Source organism: Fistularia commersonii, chromosome 34 (assembly GCF_037954325.1).
Source record: "Fistularia commersonii isolate RoL2024-O1a breed Wild chromosome 34, RoL_Fcom_v1.0, whole genome shotgun sequence".
Taxonomy (NCBI): domain Eukaryota; kingdom Metazoa; phylum Chordata; class Actinopteri; order Syngnathiformes; family Fistulariidae; genus Fistularia; species Fistularia commersonii.
Genome location: NC_141317.1, coordinates 1001299 through 1026578, shown reverse-complemented (window position 1 = coordinate 1026578; position 25280 = coordinate 1001299). Strand labels below are relative to the sequence as shown.

At 40.8% G+C, this 25280-nt stretch overlaps 1 protein-coding gene across 3 annotated transcripts in view; it reads left to right on the top strand.

The window, feature by feature from the left end:
• The first annotated feature begins 11304 nt into the window (after positions 1-11304).
• espn (espin) overlaps positions 11305-25280 on the top strand; it is a 40426-nt gene continuing 26450 nt past the window's right edge. Inside the window, exons 1-5 of one of the 3 annotated variants that reach the window (XM_086141811.1) lie at positions 11305-12259; positions 13276-13469; positions 20433-20619; positions 20821-21003; positions 22568-22699. In XM_086141811.1, the coding sequence (XP_085997937.1) occupies positions 11960-12259; positions 13276-13469; positions 20433-20619; positions 20821-21003; positions 22568-22699 (996 nt within the window). In that variant the 5' untranslated portion in view covers positions 11305-11959. The remainder of the gene's footprint in view (positions 12260-13275; positions 13470-20432; positions 20620-20820; positions 21004-22567; positions 22700-25280) is intronic. The other 2 variants (XM_086141810.1, XM_086141812.1) reach the window with 2 other exon arrangements.

Genomic DNA, 25280 nt, shown 5'->3' with positions numbered 1-25280 from the left:
TATTTGATTTCATTTTTTTGTAATTATCACCATTATGGCGCGGTCTCTGTGGTCTAACTGGGAAGCAAACTCACAGCAGAGCCGCTGGGCCCGTTCACGCGTTTGGCACGCGCCAAAACCGCGCAACAGATGGGACACCCCTACACACACACACACACACACACACTCCTCCCCCACCCCCTCTTCCACTAATGTTGCCCCTGCCTCCAAGTGCAGCGCAGTACTGGCGCTCTCATCACCATCCGCGCTCACCACTGTTCCACACGGCGTGCGTGTACGTGCGTGTGCATGTGTGAGTGTGTGTGGGGGGGCTGCGTTGACACAAAGACGCGGTTATGTAGCAACACAGGGTGATATTTGGCAACAACATTAAACGGCCACGTTGATGTGAAGAAGGTGCAGGTCATGTGCGTCTTGATGCGCTTTATGCTTCTCGCGCGTTTGGAGCAACTTTGCGCAGCATGAAGTTCGTTTTTAACAAAAAAAATGGGCGATGTGAAGAGATGTGGGAGATGTTAACTTGTTTAAATAAATTCATTTAAACCAAAAAATAATTCTAATAAATCCCCGGGTTTACTTCCAGTGTGCATCATGATGGGTGCTGCACGGTCGTCTCAATTTCCTCCATATTATTTTGTTTCAAGCTCGAAATGGGCGGTTTTGCACGCGTCCTGTCCCAAGGGGCCCCAAAATAACTGCCACCAAGACCAGTCTGGGAACGGGTCCTTTCGGTGAGACAGAAAAAAAAGTCAGCGGGGCTTGGGTTAGGATCCTTTATGTCCCAATCGCAGCGTGGGGTATCCATCTGTGCGCGCTGGGAGCACAGGGGGCTTTTGTTGAAAGATGCTGAGAAGGGAGATGCGGGCAAGTGTATGTGGAAACGATATGACGTCCTTCTTTGTTGTCTGTCCGCTCAACAAGGTCAGATCCATCAGTCAACGTTTAAAGAAGAAAACATGAAAAAGACATGATTTTTGATGAAGTATGTCGTTATAGATTAAAAGGGAGAACGCGTTTTACGGGTGTTATGGAAATATCACAGTGCTTCACTCCGAAGTTAAACCTGTAACCATAAGCTTACTTTACTGTACTGGAGTTGTTTGAAAATCAGTCCTTGAGTTTGTGAATAAAGTGAGGTTATAGTATTTTAGATGACGTGAGACTGACACGCGTCGGAGCTTTCAGGCCGATGGGTGGAGGTTGCGGCGGGGCAGCGGGGGGAGAGGCATCTGCAGACTCAGTGCTGAAAGTGATCGAGTGATGGTCTTCCTTGCGGCTTCCTCGCAGGGGGGGAAGCTTTCAGACATTTTTGTCTTCCCCAGTTTCCACATTTGGGACTGCGTCACTAGGGTGTCTGGCATCCCAAGCCAAAATATACGCTAATTTCACTGCATGGATGCGGTGACATCTGTCCTGTTCCTTGGTTACGATTTAGATGTTCATTCTGGCCATCACGTACGAACATGATATTCAGTGAAAATGTGCACATTGTATCAGATATTCAGTTATGTGTTCAAGTGATACCAAAACAATTCATTTATTTAATTTATTTAGTTTATTATTATAATTAGACTATTGTTCCTCAACACCACAGGTCTTTTTGTGCTTGGATGTGTTTTTCTTTTTAAAGTCAGTTGTATCAAAGAAGAGTGGTTCTGTTTCCATAAAGTTACTTTTCTCAATGTCTTATCCATATCACAAAGACTAAACTCTGGATGAAGGAACAATGACAATATGAATGATGACAGTTTGACCTTACTATACTTAGATATCTTATACACTGACGCGCCGCAGAGGAATCTATTATGACGCACCACTGAACATCTTACTTTACCGATATTTAACCACTCTTTGATAAACTGCAGTTTGGTATAAATCAATAAGTAAAATTATAATTATTCTTTCAAAGCAGCATAACTATTCCAGTGACTCCAAATCAAGATTATGATACATCTAATCACATTTTACTGGAAACAAACATGGGGAGGCTTGAGAAACTGAATGGCCAAATGACCATACTTTGTCAAAGCGCAACCTCTTTCCAGGCAAAAATAAACAGACAAGTAAGTCAATATTACCAGCCATATCTCCCAAATAAACCGACATCACCTCAATGCATGGGTTCGTTTTGCAGCTGGCAGAAGCAGCAGGCAGACAAATAGTTGGGGATCATTCACTTTCTTACATTAAGCCACCTTTTAATTCTTTCTCAATGGGTATGAGAAAAAAATGTCAGCTTGTTTTATATTTTGAACAGACATTGTCTTCCCAATAACTGCAAGAGATCTATTTTACAAAGTTGTTTTAAAAGATGTGTTTCACCCCCTTGTAATGCCTCTCGTTTATATTGGCACAAACGTTTTCATTATCTTGCTTTCGTGTGGTCATTGTCGGAATTCAAAAACAGCACAATACATGAACAGAAATATGGAGATTAAAATGCAAAGCTACTCATACAGTCATACAGTTTGACTTACTAAGTCACAAAAGGATCAAACGTCCAGCCCAAAGGTACTGTGCTGAGCTTCCTTTTCAAGGGTTATTCTATTTAACATCAATAAACAAAGTTTCACTGGCGTGATACATATTTAGTTAACTTCTTTTAAACTCCCAAATCTTAGTCAAAGATATTCTGAGCCATGCAAGGCCCGATTGAGACACTAGTTTTAGAACATTGGTCAATTCAGCACGTCAAGCAACATTCAGACCAGCCAATCAATCTATAGATTTAGAGAAACCACTTCAAATTATTTCATGGACATGCAGTAAATGCAGTTGAATGTCACCCAACTACACATGTGTGAACTGATAGTACCTATGTTGATATGGTTGCTCAAACAATCAACCAGCAATCTGTTTCCAGTCCAATCACTGTTTGTATTCATAGACCAGCACCAATAACCCAAGTAATTCAATGTTACATCTCTGTAAACCTTTTACAGCAGGGATTTATTAACAATTTTCATCACTGCAGGTTTCTCTTGACTCAATCTCTCTCTACTCAGGCAGGTTTATTCCTTGTGCATCTGAAAGTAGGATTCGTGTTTTACAGAGGAGATACTTGATCGGTTGATTGTTGACCAAAAAATGTCTTTGAGTCTTCTAGCGTGTACACACACACACACAACACACTGGATGAAGCGTTACATCACACACATGCAAGTCATGATCTCTACTAAAATTGCACAGGAAATGTTCAGGTCCCGTCATGGCCAGGATAAGAGAAAACAATGACAGGTGTCAGTAAAAGTTTGACACTTTCATGAAAAATGAAACTTATGATGAAGTCCTATTGTAATTCAGTCTCTGAGAAGAGGACGACAATACAACATGATGAAACAATATATGCTGAAATGACAGCAGAGGTTACATTGAAAGGCACGTCAGTCCATGTCAGACAAATCTGATTCAATCTGATTTCTCATCTATTTAGTTAAATGTCAGTAGGAGGTTAGTTGCTGCAATACCGAATACATGTGCGTAAATGAGAGGGACCCAAGAGGAACGGTGGGGATACAGGGAGTAGAGGTAGAGAAGGTGGAGGATTTTAGATTCTTTGGGTCAACAGTCCAGAGCAATGGAGAGTGGGGAAAAGAAGCAAGGAACACGTTCAAACAGGTTGGAGTGGGTGGAGAAGTGTTACAGGTAATGTGCAACAACACAGTATCAACAAAAATGAAAAGAAAGGTGTACAAGTTGGTGGCGAGACCAGCGCTGTTCAATGTTTTAGAGACAGTGCCACTGAGGAAAAGGCAGGAAGCAGAGCGTTTGGTGGCAGAGATGAGAAGGCTGAGGTTCTTTGTGGAATGGACAATAACACTCCTTTAGTGGGACAGCATGTGTTAGATTTTTTGGAGATAAAGTCAATCTGAGACAGTTTGAACATGTACAGGGAGGGATAGTGAATGTATTGGTAGTTGGATGCTGCTAGTTCGACCATGCAGGAGGCCCAGAGGAAGACTAAAGAGGAGGATCGCAGATGAAGTGAAAGATGACATGAAATGAGTTGGTGCTAGAGAAGACGATACAGACAATAGGGTTCGATGTAGTTAGATGATTTGCTACGGTGACCTGTGAAGGGAGCAACCAAAAGGACAAAACGATGCAGATGACAGGGAGACAAGGTAAATTCCAAGGTCACAGTGAAAAAGATAAAGAGTTTGAATTATTTGATCCTTCACTTTGTAAACATCCCTCCTCTCCACTACTAATTTGTCAGATTTTTACCATGGTCTCTCACCTCAGGTCAAAGGGGTCAGGTGTGGGTGCCTGGTTGACCTCTCTTGTTCCATGTGGTTGTACTCTGAAAACCAAAGCAGGAGTTTTTAGTTATGTATTTAGGGGGACCGGATGGGATGCCATCTACCGTAGACTGCTGAAGAGACTGCAAGGAACTGTTGGAAATGTTCTTTTTGAACCACTCACTGTTGTAGCTTTTTTTTCTCAACTAACAATATGCATTTTTTTTAAATATAAAGACTTCATGTCATATTAATGCTGTATCTCTCACTAGAAAATAGCTTTAAGAAAAAATGGGGGATAAAATTGCACAAATGAAATTACCTGCATAGTGTAACTCAGTTTCTTTGAAGTTTGCCCTCATAATAGATACTGCATTTATTGTGAGTGTAGTGCTACTAACAGTTACAAATCAGCTATAATGCTTGAAAAGACAGAAAATATCTCATGTTTTCTTCCAAAAAAATATCATGCTACCAGAACAACGAAGAGTGACGAAAATAGGTTAAAAAAATTGGTTCGAGCAGGTTGGAATGGCTGGAGGAAAGTATCAGGGGTGCGAAGAGATACAAGACTATCAGCTGGTGAGACCAGCAATGCTGTGTGGACTAGAAACAGTGACAATGATGAAAAGACAGGAAACAGAGCTGGAGGTTGCAGAGATGAAGATGCTGAGGTTCTCTTTGGGAGTGACCAGAACGGATAGGATCAGGAATGAGTCCATCAGTAGGGACAGCAAATGTTAGATGTTTTGGAGAGAAGATAAGAGAAGCCAGACTGAGATGGCTGGGTCATGTACAGAGGAGGGATAGTGAATATATTGGTAGACGGATGCTGGAATTGGAGCTGCCAGGCAGGAGGTCTAGAGGAAGACCAAAGAGAAGATTTATGGACGCAGTCAGGGAGGATGTGAAGGTATCCGTGTGAGAGATGAGGATACAGAGAATAGGGTTAGATGAAAAAGGTGGATTTGCTGTGGCGACCCCTAAAAGGAAAAGCTGAAAGCAGAAGAAGAAGAAGTGACTGACATCCACCAACAAAGCCCAGTGAAGACATATGTCTGTGTAGGGTTTAAAGGAAGGGAAACGCATATGTGCATTCATGCATTCATGCATTAATGTGCATGCATAGAGGTTAGTCACACTGCTTTGTATTGTCACTAACAAATGACTAAACAAAAAGTATGCAAGGCTGGTGCTTTATCAATAAGGATTTTGACCTTGTTGTTGTTTGATAGTTTCCTGATGCCAAACTGTCTCACCTCTCTTGCGTGTTCAGCCAATCACAGTTTGCCAAGCGGCTTCCGACGCCTCAACCATCGCGTTTCTTAAAGCATCTGCTGGCAATAAAAGACTTTTACCTCCCCCGAGGTGGATATTACGTCACCGTCTGTGTGTCGCATCACGACAGTGACGCACCTTCATGTGCGTTCGTTCATCGTCACGTGACCCGCACTTAAGTTGACTTCTCCTTTTTTAATGTTCCCTTTTTACATTGATTCGCAGTGTTTCATAGGTAATTTAATGATCAAGTTGGCTATTGAGCTGAATGCAGTCTTGAATGCACAAGAAAGGTACAATGAAAACTAAAATCAAACGTTTTTCATTGTCATAAAAACCTACGAAACTCTCCTCTTTGTTACTATACAGAAAGCATGAAAGAAATCCCTTGTATATTTGAAATGGTGGCATCGGGCGGGGCTTTAAGGGACATAAGTTTTTGCGCGTCTGCAGGAAACAGAAGGATGCCCCACGCAGGATTTGACTCCAAGCCAAACGCCGAGTTGCACGACAACGCACATCTGGCCGTGCGCGTCATCGAGCTCCAAAGTTTACCGATGTCCGTGAACGTCGCGTCAGCAGCAGAGCGTTTGACAGGCCTCATCCATGCGTCTCGGTGGTTTGAAACTTTGAAATATCAGCAGGAAGCTGGTCGCCTGCGGGTTTGTGAACGATTTGATGTCTGATGGGATGCGGTGTGCTGCGGGATCACGGGCACGAGGAGAGCACGAGCCACGACAACAAAAGGCAGCAGATGGCCTCCCTGCTCCGACGAGGTACACTCAATAAACGGTGTGTGTGTGTGTGTGTGTGTGTCTGAATGAAGGGGGAAGAGGTGCTCGTTGAAGCTGTCAGTTCTGTTTGACACGTGTCTATATCTGATCTGTTGTTTCTTACTCGTCCGCAGAGAAACTTGATTTGTGTTACTTCATTCAGTGAATATTGAATTGTATCTTCAGTAACACACGGCTCAAATGGTAATATGATAATAATGATAATAACAATCGTGCGCAATGCAAACGTTAAGTTGACACAAGTTGGCTTTAGTTGTCTTCAAAATGCAAAATCAAAACGTTCCAGCAGATTTTAAACGTTACTGTAATTTGACCTGCCTCATTTTAAAAATGAGTAAAGGAGTAAGTGACAAGGGTGCAGAGGGCGCGGCCTTGGATGTCTCCGCCCACTGAGCGACGGGCCAAAAACCCGTGCAGTAAAGAGGGCGCTGATAGAAGATGAGCGAGCATCCTCCGCCGAGCTGGACCTGCGGCGGCCTTCAGCATCACCATCACTCTGGTATGGCCTGTTCTCTCTAAATCTTTAGCTACAGACGTAAAAAGAATAGTAATCCTCTTGGTTTTTGTGAATAAATTACAAGTGCTTTGACATTGTCACTAAAAGTCGTTGCTCTTAGTGAATGCCAGTTAAAGCAAATGAAAGCGATTAATTTCATGCGCTAATATGACGTATATTGGTTCATTATTATGCTCCAGGACATGACCTAATTTGTGGAGTAGATTTTGTTATGCATGAGTAATAAAACAAAATGAAAAATCTGTATGTCATATTGTCAAAATGAACATTGAAATCAGGATTTTAATGTTACATTGAAATGTTACAAATGCGCGTTTTGAATTAATGGAGCTTTAAAAGCACATGTGTCCCGTGTGAGAAAGTCTGACTTTACAAATTCTCAGTGCAGCTCACGGATGACAGTCTTGCTGCCGGGATCACGTTATCTCCTGACAGGATGGATCGAGGGGACTGGTGAAGACCGATGTGGGACAAGAAACACCCAGAGATTGCATTAGTTTTTCGTTTTTAGAAAACTTCCATTAAGTGGTAATCAGGCAAATGTGTGGAGGGCAACGGCAGATATTCAAGCAATTCGTTATTTTTGCAAGATGGCATCACTATGCATTGCTTTGGCAACAACAACAAAAAGTTATTATGAATTTATTAAAAAGCAGGCATCGTATGAGCGTTATCAGTCCAATCATTGGAGGTGGCAGGTGTTTGTCAGATTAACGTAGCCCGATCTCAGATTGATAGTCTGAAAAGAGAGAATGAATGAGTCTGTCTTTTCGAGGAAACGAGGAGCCCTCAGCTAAAAGTATTCATACAAAAAGAACGATAGGATGGAAAGATATTGCAAAAATGAAATTGCATTTATTACAAGCCATTTGCTCTTTCATTCACCGTATCAAACGAAGTGATACACAAGATTGGAAATATTGGTAAAAAAAAAAAAGAAAGAAAGAAAGGTGAAAAAGACATGAGGATTTTTTTTGAAAATTAGTCATTTGTGGAGTCTCTGACTGATGAGAAAACAAATGAATATTCTGAATATTCTGATATAAACACTGAACGACAACTACAACTGAACGACAGGATTTCATCTGAAAGAAAAAGGAAGAAAGAAAAAAATAAAAAATACACGAGATGGGGGTGTGGACTAATAAAAACTTATTCCATCTGTGTGTGATCGTCTTTTTTCAATTCATCAATAAAAGTGATTTTTGTCTGGCGTCTTCTTCATATTTTATTCCAACATAGAACTTCAGTAATGGTGTGTTTTATGATACAAATAACGAAACTATAAATTCCCTTATGATCAAGCTTTATTTGACTAAAATTAGCATGTTAAGGTACAGGGTGCAGACAATATCTGTGCTTGGATTTCAATACTCTTCCAGTCTGGCTGCACGCGCCCGGTTCTCCGTGCAGAGGCAATGACGTCATACCACGTGCCGAGCAGCTGCGCCGTTACCATAGAGACTGGCGCGTGGAGCTCAGACGTGATTGGGAAGCTAGGCTTGAAAGCTAATGACAGTTAGCCGGGCCTGTTTGGATGGGAAATTTGAAATTGAAAAAGACTACAGTTTATTTGCCATCGCTGCATTGTCATTGGATGTGCTCTTGGTTTGTTGAAACTATTTCTAAAGCGTTCAACTTAATGATCTATAACGTCTTGTCTTAAATTTTAACTGCGAAATTTTGCTAAATACCTACATTTGAGGTATTTATTTTAAATAGCAGTACTCTAGGGGCCGGTCAACTTCGCACCCTGATTCGCAAGTTAAATTGCTAACGAGGTGAATAACGGACAGAGGGAAGCTGAGAGCAGCTAATCTGGTCCGATTTGAATGTTCCCGCGCAGCAGCAGATGTGACCGCACAAAAGATGGGGCGACGCCTTCAATAATTGCGTCCTATTTGAATAACTGTCGCACGTCCGACGCGTGCAAGAGATATCCCGGCTTTCCCAGGCTTCCCTGGAAAACCGTTGGGAGCCGCCTCCCCTTTCACTGGAGCTTTAGCTGACTTCTGCATCACACACACACACACACACACACACACACACACACACACACACACACACACACACACATACACACACACACACACACACACGGCAGTTAATCCATATTGGTGTAGCACTGCCCTTGTGTACCTTTTGTTTATTCCTTTGTTACGAAGATACAATACAAGTGTTCACTTAACCCCCCAAATACACACACACACACACACACACACACACACGCACTGTAGACCTCTTCAAATATATCAAGCAAACAGACACACAGGACAAATCTTAAATATCTTGCTTAAAGAGAAAAACTTTAGTTCTTTTTTATACTGTATAAAAGACTGGGGCATTTGTATACTAACTTGTTCTTGTAAATTAGGAAATTACAAAGGCAACCTTTGAAAATACAGTTAAAACTCAACAAAAGACCCATTTCTATTTTCTGTTTGAGCACACAAGGAAAACAAACAGAAACGGACATATAAACAGATCTTACAGGGTAGTTGGTGATTTCAGGTATAATAATAAGTTGTTGATTGGGTTATTGGATAGTGGTGTTTTATACTGAAACAAGTGAGCCAAGAAATCCAGATTTGCAGTCCCCAGTTGCTACATGATAGTGAAGAGCTGTTATTGTCCATTTCCTTCAGGGAATTGTACAATTAATCAGTCCAGTGGGAATGGCCCCCCCACGGCGCGTGGTGTCTATGACAGTTGGCCGCTGTGACAGATGGCTGGAGGGGCACGCGCCGAGCACGAGTCCGCTTCAACAAGACCCCACCACTCCCCCACGCAGTGCAGGCCAGCCAAGTGCAAGGCCTCATTCCTCAGTGAGAAGAGAAGACTGATGGGATGGAGGCTGTTACCGCGGTGACAAAATAAGCGTAACAACTTTCTGATGAATTAATGTTTTCAATTAGCAAAATCTGGACTGAATGCCAATGACATCAGATGAGATTTAACATTATCTTGAATAAAGTAAAAATCATGTTTAAGCAGCCTCAAAAATGTAAGAAATATATTCATTTTCAGGATAGATGTGCAACCTAAAGTGATTCTTCTTTTCAGGACAAATGGTGATGAGGATGATCAGCAGTGTTTTAAATCTTACATAGGCTCTTCCTGTCTTTGATTCCAGCTCAGTCATTGATGGGTTGCACCCAAAGAACCAGTGAGTATTAACCTTTCCTGCCACCATTTGGTGATGAAAAGTATCACAGTTCTTGGTCAGGTTGACGACGAGGACACCAGGTGTCGGGCCTCGATTTATGAACTATCAACGTTATTTGGCTGCTAAAAAGAGTAAAAACCTCAGAGATGAAGGACTTCCTGATGGAGTGAGGAAGAAATATTCAATACTTTGATAATGCACTTGCACACCAAACTGACTTTGTAAGGGAAATCGTTATTAAAAGTCAGCAATATGAACAGCAATATAAGATAAGATAAGATATACTTTATTGATCCTCATTGGGTAAATTCTTTTGTCACAGCAGCGCAACAATGACAGTATCAATATATATGGGTGTAAATATAAATAAGAGAGACAAATTCAGCAGCCTTACATTAAAACCTTCCGAAATAATGAGGGTAGGTTTTGATGGAAGCTGTTTCAAAGTGTTGATTTATTAAGGCCTGTTATCAAAAACTATAGTTGGGAGGGATGAAAATGTCATACTTGCTTATGTATTTTCCAGGCTGTGTTGCCTTTCCCCTGACATACATAGAGTAAAATGGGGGAAAATATCTATTTCTTTTTTTCAAATAAAATGAAAGTCAAAAATTGATCACAATTACAAGTAAGGTTTTTTGACAAGTGAGGAAAAAGGAATATGCATATGCCGATCTGTTAGTGTTTCTGATATGAGTACCAAAAATGCTCATTAGTTTTTAGACTGGTTAGTAGGTACATGGGGTTCAAAGTAAATGCATGCCCACACAGAGACTTACTGAATTTTTTTGTCACCCCCTAATCTAAATAAATGGATTGAAGATGTTGGGAAAAGTTTAACAGCGCCACATGCTATCATCTCCATCAAACCATTAAAATGAACCAACACCTCATGAGATATTGAAAAAAAAAAATCACAAAGAGCATGTGAACTGTTTTAAGAGTGTAATACTTAATACATTACATGGTATTTAAGATGCATCCAGCTGTTTTATCATACCAGAGCAAACTCTTGAACCCTGCGTCTAATAAGCTATTAAATTCAACATCTGCCTCTCATCCAAAAGTATCGCCTCCATGCACGTCGTGCTCAGAGGTTTTCTGAAAAACTAAAATGTCATCCGTCTTAAAGTGAAGTGTGATGACAAGTCTGCGTAATGAAGAAACGTTAACGGTCCAATTGATTTTGGTTGATATTTTCATGCATCAGTTCAACAAACCACCACCAGGTGAAGCTGTACGGCGGGAGCCGTGCGCTTCCGGTGAAGCTCATTTTTACCGCTGCACCTCAAATGGAGGGCATTGAGGCAGGATGCAAACGAAACTTTGAAACCCGTCGTGACTGCGTCCCGTTTCGGTTTATGGGTGTCTTCTCAAGTGTGTAACTTTCCGCACTGAACTTCAAGAAAGAGTTGAAAGGCAGCCTGATCGCGCTGCCCCTTTAACTTTGAGCCGATTTCCAGAGAGCAGCAACCTGCACCGGGCTCAGCGATCCTCCCCCCTGATGGATTATTTAACAGGCGCTCAGTCCCATGTCGCCATATGCTAAGGGAGGAAAAACACTCCGGGCGGCTCATGACACAAAGCAGTCAGTGGGAACGACGCGGCGCAACGCACAAATGGAAACATATTAGTCAGGAGGCGCACAGAGGCTGGAGGGTTTAGCGCACCAGGCGCGCACATCCTGCGGGCGCGGACGGTCGAGCGTAGAAAGCGGGCAACTTTGACATATTTCAATTTTCTTTCAACATGTGCAAAGAAACGTTGCGTATTAGAATGCCAAGTGCGTAAACGGGAAAGTGGCCGTGCGTATTGGCTCTTCGATGCTATGAGGCGATAATATCCTGTTTATCCCGTAATCTCACGTTTATCGGGTGGCTGATGATGCGGACCGAACCCAGACGGTAAACCGATCGGGCTCAACTCAGACTACCGAGGCAGTGCGTGGGCCTGTGTGGCCGCCATGGTGGTGGAGTGGGACCGGACGCTGCTGGCCGCCAGGCAAGGGGACGTGCAGACGCTCAAAGTGCAGTTAGAGGCAAAGGCGCTCACTGGCACGGTGAAGGATGTCCTTGGGGCCTCGCCCGTCCACCACGCCGCCCGCGCCGGGAAACTGACCTGCTTGCGCTTCTTGGTGGAGGAAGCGGGACTGCCGGCCAACTGTCTGGCAAACAACGGCGCCAGCCCGGCGCACGACGCGGCAGCCACCGGTAATTTGGCCTGTCTGCAGTGGCTGCTGACCCAGGGCGGATGCCGGGCGGAGGTAAGACTATGTAGATGTGGAAGCGTTTGACTGACATCTCCAGATGTGGTGTGCTGACGGTGTGTTTCTACCAAAGTGACTCCTGAGAGACAGAAGTTAAGCAGCTACTCACCGACTTTACTCCGTTGACAAATTTAATTATTCCTACAAGCCTGTCAAAACTTCCTGAAAATGCAATTATCGAATCAGATACAGTGAGTTCAAGGTGACCAAAACCGCAATAGCCTGAAATGCATCACTCAATAGTCGGATCACACAAAATTGTATGAAACAGGATTAGAACCTCTAATCTCGAGACTGCAAAGAGTAACTTTTGTCTCACTCACAGTTTATGATCTACTGCCTTTGTTCCCACACTAACAGATGTATTTACAGTTTTAATAAAATGTAAAGGGCATGAACTGCCAGTCCATCTCTTTACAGTCAGTTATATACACTCCTAATGGGATGAGACTACAAACACAAAATATACTGTTATGGAGGGATTTTTGCGGCATTGTGTTGACTTAAGGCAAACAGCATTTACTTGCATGTTACTGTCGCACAACATAACGACAAAGGGTGGCAGCATTAGGAGCAGTTGTTATCCTTTAACAGGCACAATTATATGCATCTGTTAGGACCGACCATTAAACCTGCTTAGAGTGATGCTACAGATTCTTTCGATACCAGATTACTACACAGATAACACTCTTAAAGGAAATTGATATATCGACAGTTCTTTCGCCCTTTCTGTCCTCTTGCACACCCAAAGGAGGTTCCATCCCATGTGTATTTAATTTGATTAGTGTGTTCTGCATCTTTTGTAGCCGTGTGTTTTATTTATCCTTACAGGAAATGGGGACAAGTTTTCTGAAACCATATTAAGAACACCATGCTATTTTCAGCCTTATAATGCTTGGGGAAAGTTTAAATCACAATTCCAGAAGCCTTTTTTATCCTGCAAACAGCTTCTAACCTTTCGTTGCATCCACTGCAATTTCTTCAGCTTTTTTCATAAAATGTTTGATTTCCAGGACAGGGACAGTTCTGGTGCCACTGTTCTTCACCTTGCTTCCCGCTTCAGTCACCATGAGATCACTGACTGGTTGCTGAAGAACGGGGAGGTGGACCCTGGAGTCACCACTGATACGGGTGCACTGCCTGTTCACTATGCTGCTGCCAAGGGAGACCTGCACTCACTGCGCCTGCTACTAGGGCACAGCCCAAAGTAAGAACAACTGGATGCTTCCCACCTTGCTGGAATTGATAAGATTTCAGAATTTTCACATTAGGAGTTTGACTTTGGACTGTACAATTTCTTCTTTGTCTTTCCAGTTTTAGTCACTGGTGCAGCGTTTTAATAGATAGCTAAGGCAGGAAGAATACCTTTTTGCAACTCAGGACCATCTATTCACTACTCTCGTAATCAGTTGCCATAACTACAGTCATTTGTTTGAAAAATGGTTCACTTGTAACTTCACTTTTTGACCGTATCAAAGTTTGGCATTTGTTGTGTATGCCTTTTACAGAAAAAAAGCATTTTGATCAGCGGATAAGTTCCAGATCAAGGTCCTATCAAAGCATCTAAATATTTCCATTCTGGAAACAACAAAAACATTTGTGATTTACCTTTCCAGTATCTGCCCCTCACACACACACCTACTTATTTAACAGACTATGAGTTCAGTGGCAGAGTTAAGTGACACTGGGCACAATTCAGTATTTGCATTTACCATTTTAGCATGTGTTTCTTAATAAGTAATAATGTGTGTCTGTCAAACAAGTCTGTGATGGATATCATCCTGAATCAGTGAAGTGTCAGACCTCGCCATGTCCTGCAGACATAAGACTCATCAGGATGAACCATGCAAACACTATGGACATGGCTATGACATGAGGAAGACAGAGTTGTTGAACTAAGATGCAAAACACTGACAACAGAGGGAGCACAAAGAAACACCAAATGTTCTATGACCAGCTGGCAGGTCATTCACAGAGTAGATATTATCTAATAAAGAGAAAAGGAGGCTAAGAGTCATGGGAGCCCGTCTATCATTCATCTTTGCCTCTTTACAGATATATTTGTTTTGATCAGTGATCATGATGTTGCAGTCTCAGTGTGGAATTCGCAGGGCCCAACCCCTAAGTTCAGCAGCTGATATAAAGTTTCAGGTTCAGGTTCCTTTGTTTGTACCCAAAGGTAGATTTGGTTTGCAGTCAAAGAACAGCAGCCATTCACTTGGCTCACATTCTAAGACACAACAATTAATGGACCAAGCAAAAGAAAACAGAATAAAAAACAAGTGTGCTTGAGGAACTATTTACCACAAGGCGGAAACAAAAAATATACAAACATCAGCAAAAGGAAGTACAGTAGAAAAATAATTGTATTCACAATATGAAATCCAAATTAAAAAAGTCTTGTGCATGTGATGGTTACCTTTATGGTTTAGTTGTTTGGACAGGTGACATTTGTTCACAGAGAGGCAACTAAAAATGATGGGTTAGTCATCTCTTAAGATCAGGCTTGCCATTGTGTCTGGTGTACACTGAAAGAAAAAATTAACTTAAATGTTTTTATTAAAAACCTTTAAACAGAAACAGAAAATGTAATTCAATAAGCAAACAATATGAGTTTAAATGTAGGCAGTTTATAATGCTTCCTCCAGGAACAGCAACAGTAGATATAATTGGAGTTGCTCCTTTACTTTCAAGTGTAATCTGTGTGCAGCATTTTATTTTGCTGTCATTAGGCTGGCAAGTATTAAGGGTGAAGATGATGTAACAGAGATATTATCCTTGGGATTTCTAAACTAGCACAAACTAAGTTCTCTCGTTAATTCTTGATACAAATTTGCAAGTTGTTAGAGACCTACAAAAAAGAAGGCTATCTCCTGCTGCAAAGTTCCATTCCAAACATAGCCTGAGACTAGTGACTAGAAAAAGCTTGTCTATTCAAACGGATTTGTTTTCCTCATTATCTTATCACTGGTTGGCGCTACTGTGTGTCACCGTGGAGATGGCGGTAAACAGCAACACTGGGAGGGGTGGGGGAGAAGAGTGAATGGGGCCCTGCTATCAGGGAGCTACCATGTCCCTTTGGCTCATTAAATTTGCAACAACTATGTGCCTGGGGTGCAACAAGAAAATATTGTCAGAGCACAAGGACCAGCTGCTCATGTGCTCATATCACCAATGTTAAAGCAATTCAATAATATCTTCACAGACAATACCAAAAGTTATTGACTTGTCCATTTCTGCATGGCAATAGGCATAAATCTTTGTTTTATGACTAGATTCGTTTTAGATTGACATCAATTGAAACAATTTGAGGTTGAAGTGTTGCAAGCTCCTCTTTCAGTGGTGATGCTTCAGTCAGCATCCTGTTGTAGACATTGAACACAAGAGTCAAACATACATCTTTGACTATATTTCAATATTAAGTGACTGACTCTGACGCAGCAGTTACAGAACTGTAGTCCAAGGACCACTGCTCTGCCAACCTATGTTACCAATCCCCCAGTTTTTCTGTATAACAAAACTATTTGGTATGTTATCATGTATCAGCAAACTAGTAGAAATTCTGAACACCCCAAGATTCCGTTTAAATAAAGCACAGGATCCTACAGTAGAAACACAGCCCTGATACTGCAATTCTAGAACTGCTGTCTCCATGTTTGTTGGTACCTGTTTCCAATGAAGTCTTGTGTTTATCATCACCACTGAATTTTCTTTTTATTACAAAAGTAATCACTATCAGTTGTTGATCAAAAATTGTAAGCTTTTCAAGAGCATGGATCCTAATATGACTTCCCATTTGCATTGTATCCCTTGCAATGTCTTGTAATTTCAGCAGATTATGTGCCACCATCATTTACTACAGTACTCGGAGGCTGTGATCCTCGAATATTTTGTAACACCCTGTTGTGCATTATTGTGTATAACTTTCAATCTCACAGCATTTAAACATCAGTAAGGTTTTAGCCTAATCAATAAATTAGTCTTATAATTCATTCTGCACTAATGTGATTGTTACCAGATATTATTGTTCTAGATAGATTTATAAGTCACTTCTAAATTGCAGGCTTGCTTACCCATCCATCCTAGTGAACCAAAGCCAACAGGCTCATGTGCTGCGCCTCAACTGATAGCCAAAGTGCACAAAAGACTGAATGAAAGAGAGAGTGAAAGAGAGTGGGGCTGCAGACAGGTTATGCAATCAGTAAATGCAGATTAAAATCTTTGGCAAAGCCATAAATCCAGTTTGTTTTTTAGGAGGCAGATCTTGTCACAATTAGAATATTGTGAACATATTGACATGATGGATTGTGGCTTTGTGGACATTATCTTCAATCATTCTTTGGGATTTGCCATTCTGCTTAGTTTTATCTTCGGCCCGAAATTTTGTCTTAAGTCAGCTTGATCCTTATTCACATTATTTATCAGTATCGTAGCTGAAATTGAGGTTTTCTTTTCTCAGTTACTCTACCCTTACAGTTGTTAAAATAATTCATCAAGGATTTTAGAAGTAAAGTCAAGACACCTTAAAGGAGAAAAGATGTTAAAATATACTCAGTAAAACATAAATCTTCTTAGTAACTTCTGCCCTAAAGTTGTATAAAGCCCCTTTCTTCTCTTGTTTACAGCACAAGATTTAAACTGGGCTATGAGCCCAGAGTACAAATGTTCACTGTGTTGCTGCCAAAAGCTCATACCTTCACCCCTGAAAGTAATGGATTATGTTCTTCCCTCTGAGAAAAGAAACATTGTAAATGTATAGATATATTTCTGTGTCATGACAAAGAAAGCTACAGCTTGAAAACACTTACTGATCACCTGCTGATTCTAAATTCATCGATAACCACACCAAATGTGTTTTTTCCCTTCTCAGTCTTTGTTGATTTGTTGTCATGCGAAAACTTTTGCCTGCAAACAAAAAAGGTTGATTACATGTGTGCACTGCACAGGTAGTAGATCTCCACGTTGAAACTCTAAATATTGCACAAGTACAGTATGGCATCTATCACTAAAAACAATGCTAAAACAGCACATAGTTAAATTGTTTGAATTATATAGACAGGAAAAACCAAGAAAAAAAAGGCAAAACACAATTACCAGGCAGACGACCACAAGTGGTACATCGCTTGCCTGTCTTGATACCGTTGAGGAGGGCAGGCAGACGGTAGACAGACAATTACTGCAGTAAGAGTTTATCGTTGCTTCTCTGGAAATATATCTGCTGCTTGTCTACAATGGATTGTCCCTTGTGACACTTGCTCGCTGTCCTATAACCTTGTTCGTAACACTGAATTCCACACCTCTTCTCACAAACCATGTCTTTAGTGGTAGATTGGCACTGTACTTTGGATAGTTTTGAGAAGATATATGCCTTGTGTCTGTCTCCTGCACACACCACTCATACATTCACTCTTGCACATGTTGAGGACAGGATTGATGACAAATATAAGGTTCTCTCCCCCAGGAGACAGGCAAACTTCATTCCCACTTTGGTTACGCTAATGAATAATTCTGTCCATTTCTTTGATCAGTGGGATCAGCTAGTAGCCGTAAGGATTCGCTAGATGACTTTCACATGTCAAACCAAAAAATGTAACTGAAAAATGGTCAATTTTAAAAGTTATTGTTTTCTTAAGACCTGTACAAAAAATCAGCCCAATCACCCCAACTTTCTCTCCAAATGAAACCTATGCTGCAGACTTGACTGTTTAAATATAGTCAATCGACAAAAGAAATTTAAGGAAAGCGTTTGTGGATCCGTCATTTGAATTAATTTTTAGACAGAAATTAAGCACTCAGTCTGGGTAGAAAATACAGCATAACATATTAGATTTGACCAATGTATCTTCAATGTGCCGTCTTTAGTCATATGCTTAAGCCTTCTTTAGACTCCTTTAGACAAATGCAATCCAGGGAAACATTGATAAGCCGGTGTTTGTGACAACAAGACCCACCTGTCCAGTTTAAACTCACATTTAATTTTGACACTGTCTTCAATTTCACCCATCTTGGCTACTGGCAACCCTTTGTTAAGCGCCCAGCAAGTCGGGCAAAGCCACTGGAGTGATAATCGTCTTAGCAGACTCATTGCTCATTTGTCCGTGTCCAAATAAAGCACGACCTTATAGGATTTAGTGGTGAAGCGCCTGTTCACTCCCTGACCTCCCGCTGTGTCTGAAAAGATCTAGGACGAGAGGAGATACAGTCACTCTATGAGGTTTCACAAGGAAAGCCTGGCTAGGACCTTGGGAAATAAACAGACCAGGATTTGGCTTAGTATCACCTCTGTCTGCTCTCAGAATAGTACATTGGCAAGTTTTATATTCTTTGTTCAGACATGGCTGCTTGTTTCAGTCAGTCTGAAAATATATCTGGAGAGTTTAGGTGAAAAAATGTTTACTTCTCCATCTGTGTTGAAATGTGATTGAAGATCAAATGACAGGTGGTTTGTTCTTACCCTTTATAACAACAGCTGTGCATTTTATGACAGAGCCAACATTTCACAAGTATGTCTAATGCATCACTTTATACTCTAGTTAGCTTGTCAGAGCTCAAAGGTATTTAGGTTATCTAAATTGGCTGCAGCCCTTTGCTGTCCATCGTGTTTTCATAAGAGTGAGGCGCTTCAGCCCTTGCGGTATTGTCAGCCTGTCAGCTGATCGAGATAACTAACTCTTATCATATCGTAATATATATTGCATAATGCAAAATGCTGATAAACCTACAGTTTTTGGTATTATTATGTAAGGGTGGTTAATATATTACCCTATTTGAGGGGTAGTTGGGCTTTTCAACTATATTATTTTGGTAAGTAATTTTCCTTCATCATAACCTCAACAGTATGTGACTTTCCGGTACTTAACGAATAGCTACTAATGCTATTTTAATGTAAACTGAAAGTTTGGGTAAATAAGTACTATCTCATCTAGAGAACAGTTCAGAGTCATCAACATGGCTAAGTAAGTGGATGGTGTATCACATGACTAAAATATGTTGATTAGCAAAGGCTAATAGCAGTGAATACATTTTGTACAGCATATAGCTAACTGAAGCAAGCATACCTAAATGAAGTTATTAATGAGTTTTACATGCTAATATATACTAACTGATGCTAATAGACAATTAATCATTGCTATAGAAAGTTGCATTTAATTGTACAATAGTTGAGTAACTATCACTTTGCTGATAGAAAATAAAATAGCAGGTGCTAATACTTGGCTAATGGTTGCTGACACGTGTCATGCAGTGTGAGGCATGGCAAAATGGGATGGGTATACAAAATGTTCAAATTTAAAGAAGATAACACCAATAGAGGCTTATACAGGGCTTCTAGAAGTTGCAAATTGCAGCAGAGACCCCTTAAACAGCATTATTATTCTTAATATTCTTGTTCTTATTATTCTAATAATTTCTCGTCCTCTTCTTCTTCTTCTTCTTCTTCTTATTATTATTATTATTATTATTATTGTTATTATTGCAGCTATAAGGAATGTAGCTGTAAAGTATTCCTGTTCAGCAAACAGCAAGTGTTTGTCATTTCTTTTCAAGGAATCAGCAGCAGCCACCACAATCTCTTTAGAAACTAATTTGTCGTGTCCTTTGGTAATTTGTTAAATGAGGACAGTGAGAAATTGCAGGAAAGAATGATCCCAGCAGTTGACTGATAACCATTTTATAAAATTGTACTGATTGAGACAGAGCACATGATATGTGCTATGTACTATGACCACAAGATATTCCGAGTTACCCTCCTTGAATTTGATACCAACATTTGTAAAAATTTGTACAATATTGTGTTGAGTGTACATACAAATCGTATGTATTATTATTATTATTACATGCTCTCACGGGGTGCATGCTCTCACCGTGTCTGCGTGCGTTTCCTCCAGGTTCTCCAGTTTCCTCACACAAAAACTTGCAGTTCATCGGTAAAATTGGGAAAGTTGCCCTAGTGTTTGAATGAGAGCGTGAATGTTTGTCTACGATTTACGGGCGACCAGTCAAGGGTGTACCCTGCCTTTCACTAAATAACAGCTGGGATAAGCACCAGCATCCCCCCCAACCCTAAGTATAGGATAAGTGGTAGATAATGGATGGATAGATGGATGATCTGATTTATTTGAAGATAACATATACCCCCATGTTTTGTCTTTTGTTTTTGGCTTTTTTGCAGTATTGTCAACTCCCAAACTAAGAACGGTGCCACACCTGTCTACCTGGCTTGCCAGGAGGGTCATTTGGAGGTCATACAATACCTGGTCAAGGACTGTGGGGCTGATGCACGTATAAGAGCCAATGATGGGATGACACCTCTTCATGCAGCTGCCCAGATGGGTCACAACACTGTCATCGTCTGGCTGGTACTCTAGAATGGATAACGGCTTGAAAACGATTGCATATTTTAGTACTCAAGGCCCCAAGATCCATAGCCAACTTGAATCAGACAATAATTTAATTGCATCCAGATGTTTTGTGATGAGCTCTGTGTTGTTTCACTGAAGTTTCATCAAATGGAGTTGGCGTTTTCCATTATTTATATGTAACTTGTGTTCTCTGTTCAGATGAGTTTTACAGAGATCAGTCTGACAGACAAGGATGGCGATGGGGCCACAGCCATGCACTTTGCAGCCAGTCGTGGCCACTCAAAAGTGCTCAGCTGGTTGTTGCTACATGGTGGAGAGATCGTGATCGACAGCTGGGGAGGGACCCCTCTACATGATGCTGCAGAGAATGGTGAACTAGAGGTGAGCGTGAATGTTGACATTATTTTCTTCTCTTTCTGCAATGGTTATAGGGTGTGAAACAGTGTCAATGTTTTCTGTTGTACACCATGTAAAACTATGTGGCATTAAATTCCCTGAATTCTTACAAGATTCAACAATCTGCATCTGTAATAAGAAATGGAACATACAGTATTTTGGTCATCGTGGACATTAAATTGCTGTCGAAGCTTGCTTATCATGGCTTCCTCTGTTTAACTCAAAGACTGTCAACGTATTTAAAATAAATGTTTTCTTTAGCAGGGAAGAGTCTGAATCAGGCTTTCTACTTTCTAACAATCCATGAAGGAATCACATTTGATTTTTGCTCATTTGGGAAGCACATTTAAAATGTCTCTAAAATAATCAGTTTGTTGTATACACATACGATGAAAATTTAAACATGCAACTCTCAGAGCACTGAAGATTGTTAGTATCAACAAACCGTAATAAAAAGATACTGTGAATTTTGGGGGATGTGAACAAAAATGCCTTTGGGCAAAAATACCTTATAAATAAAGGTGATAAAGATGTGCTTTGATTAATATGTGTCAAAAGATTTATTTTCTTATAATAAATTATTCTAAAATATGATTAAACTTACTTGTAAAATAAAGAGTTGAATATCTTTTTATAACTTTTTTCTTGTTACTTTAAACCTAGGTTCTACTGTTACCATTTAGAATTAAGACCTACTCACATATATTCTAACCTGAAAAGTGAATCGAGATGGGAGGCAAAAATACCCCAAACCTGTCTAAAATGTCTGATACAGTATGAAATTTAAATTTGTAATGGGGGACTGAAAACATTCTTTTTAATAACAATGGCAACATGAGCAGCAGCAGAGTCTAACAGCCAAAGATGTTTTTAACTTGAAGTGAAGTGAAGTGAAGTGGATAATCTGATTCTTGTCTTTAAATATCAGTGCTGGGCTCCTCATCACCTGCTTTCAATGAATGGTCCAGGTGTTATAGTCTTGTGTCAAACACATCCCAGTGCTTTGACCAAACTCTTATTGAACTAATACACAGTCAGTTATGTGTATTTGAGTCAAAATGTTTCAGTATGAATATTCAGATTTTTTTAAAATCAATATTATTCATTTTCTTCACTGGGCAGCAGTTCTCAGTTTTAGAAAAGAGAAAGGTTTTGTCAATAATTAACAAAAACCTCAGTGTCAAACGCAGCCAAATAACAATCAAACATTTGCAAGCTTTTAATATGCTGACCTCTAGAGACATTAAATAATAATAAACACCAATTTGAAGTCTCAATCCCGGTGACCTTGCAATGACTAATCTTACTAAAAAATGACAGTTTTTGATCATGGTATAAAACTGGAAAAAGTACTTTTTGTGATACTCCATGTCTCCATTTAATACCATATTACACTGTTGTTTTTTATAGTCAAAATCCTTCACCTCAAATCAGATATTGACATGTCATTACTGTATATGCACTAAATATTTACTGTTCAAAGTAGGGTGAGAATGTTGACCAGAGTTTTGTCCCTGGGTTGGGAGAACTAATAAATTTCACCCCTCAGTGCTGTCAGATCCTTGTGGTCAATGGTGTGGATCTTGGCATTAGGGACCAGGATGGGTTCACAGCAGCTGACCTGGCTGAATACAATGGACACTCCCAGTGTGCCAAGTATCTGCGCACTGTTGAGAACATGGTAGGGAACACTGCTATATGTCTCATACCATACTGCGATCACAGTGTTTTATTCACAAGCTACTGAGGGCAATTGTGAAAACTGCGCTGCCATAAGAGTTGAAGCAGTGATGTAGTCATATCCCAGGTGGGTCTTGAGTTCATGGATAATTCTCAAAGATAGCTGTGAAGTTACACTTTTAATTAGTACTTGCAATCTATATTTTTCCAGCTTAAAAGTCAACTACAACTATTTAATTTCACAATTAAGGGCTACATGTCGAGCAAAAATACATTTAGCTTATTTATTTAATCTTTATAGAAATAAGGTTGGAGCCCTTGTGCCCCCTTATTTCAAGACACATCGTTTTAAGACCTAGAAGAAGAAAGCTCTATTTTCTCACAATCAGTCATACATACAGCACAACGCAGCCACTGAATTTAACCCATCATGAATGTACCATGATTAGCATTCAGCTGCTTAGCAGCACCAGGGGAGCAGTTAGATGTCCAGTGTCTTGCTCAACAACACTTCAACAGGCTTGAAGGAGCTCGGGAATTGAACAAGGAATGTTTGATTGCACGACGACTGCTCTAACCACCTGAGCCATGCTTTATTATTAGACTATGAACCTTGACCTGAAACCTCTTCATGAATCCCGGTAATCTCAGACTATCAAAGTAAAACATTTAAGGAGATACCCTATATGTAAGAACATTTGTACACAGACAACTACACTTATCAGTAAGCCCAGATAAATGCAGAGGGTTGTGTCAGGAGGGGCATCCAGTGTAAAACTTGTGCCAAAACCAAATATGCAAAATATGCTAAACAAAACTAATCTCATTACGGATCAGTCTAGGCTTAGGTTACAACAATTGCCATTGGTGCCGATAATCTGATGAGTACCAATGAAAATTGGGCTACTGTGGGTCAAAGAAGGAGAGGACGAAGGCGTGTTTAGAAGCAGAGAGAGAAGAGGAAGGCAAGAGTCTTGGACTAAGAGTAGGGACTTTGAATATTGGAACAATGACAGGAAAAGGTAGAGAGTTAGTTAACAAGATGCAGTGAAGGAAGCTGGATATACTGTGTGTCCAGGAGACCAGGTGGAAAGTCAGTAAGGCTAGAAGCTTAAGAGCAGGCTTTAAGTTGCACTACTATGGTACTGACAGGAAGAGAAATGGCGTAGGAGTTATCTTGAAGGAGGAGTTTGTTAGGAATACTCTGGAGGTGAAAGGAATGACAGATAAACTTATGACTCTAAAATTGGAAATTGAAGGTGTGATGCTCAGTGTTATTGGTGGCTATGTCCCGCAGGTGAGATGTGAGTTGAAAGAGAAGGAGAAGTTATGGAATGAGTTAGAAGTGATGGAGAATGTCCACAGAGATGAGAGCGTGGTAATTGGTGCAGACTTCAATGGGCATGTTGGTGCCCATTGAAGGATAGGAACGCAGGATTGGAACGCAGAGGGACAGATGGTGGTAGATTTTGCAAAACGGATGGAAATGGCTGTGAACACTTTTTCCAGAAAAGACAGGAACAAAGGGTAACTTATTTGACCGGCGGTAGAAGCACGCAGGTAGACTACATCTTGTATAGACGAGGTAATGTGAAAGAGATCAGTGACTGCAAAGTAGTTGTGGGTAAGAGTGTTGCCAGACAGCATAGGATGGGAAGGGGAGAAGATGTGCTGCCAGACAGCATAGGTTGGTGGTTTGTAGGATGACTGGGGTGACAGGGAAGATCAAGAGGACAAGGGCAGAGCATAGGACAATGTGGTGGAAGCTGAAAGGGTAGGAGTGTTGTGGTTTTCAGGGAGGAGTTGAGAAAGGCTCTGGGTGGTCAGGGAGAGCTTCCAGATGATTGGACAACAACAGCTAATGTTATCAAGGAGACAGATAGGAGGGTATAGGAGGAGGAGGTATAGATAAGGAGACTTGGTGGTGGAATAAGGAAGTGCTGGAGTATATACAGAGAGAGCGGTTAGCAAAGAAGAAGTGGGGCACTGAGAGGACTGACGAGAACAGACAGGAGTTCAAGGTACAGCATAAGATAAAGATGGAGGTAGCAAAGGCAAGACAAAGGGTGTACAATGACTTGTATGCTCGGTTGGACAGTAAGGAGGTAGAGAATGATCTATACAGGTTGGCAAAACAGAGAGATAGAGATGGAAAGGATGTACAGCAGGTCCGGGTGATTAAGGATAGAGATGGAAATGTATCAACAGATGCTAGAAGAATGATGGGAAGATGGAAAGAGCACTTTGAGAGCTGATGAGTGAGGAAAATCATAGAGATGGAAGGGTAGAAGGGGTGATTATTGTAGACCACAAAGAAGCACAGATTAGTAAAAGTGAAGTGAGGAAGGCACTGAAGAGGATGAAGAGTGGAAAGGCAGTTGGTCCTCATGATATACCTGTGGAGGTATGAAAGTGTCTAGGAGAGGCAGCAGTAGAGTTTCTGGCTGGACAGTATCTTAGAGAGTGAGAAATTGCCTGAGTAATGGAGAAGAATAGTGATGGCGCTCATATTTAAGAATGAGGGGGATGTGCAAAATTGCGATGATGGACAGGCTGACTGATGAGGTTAGACAGGAATCTCC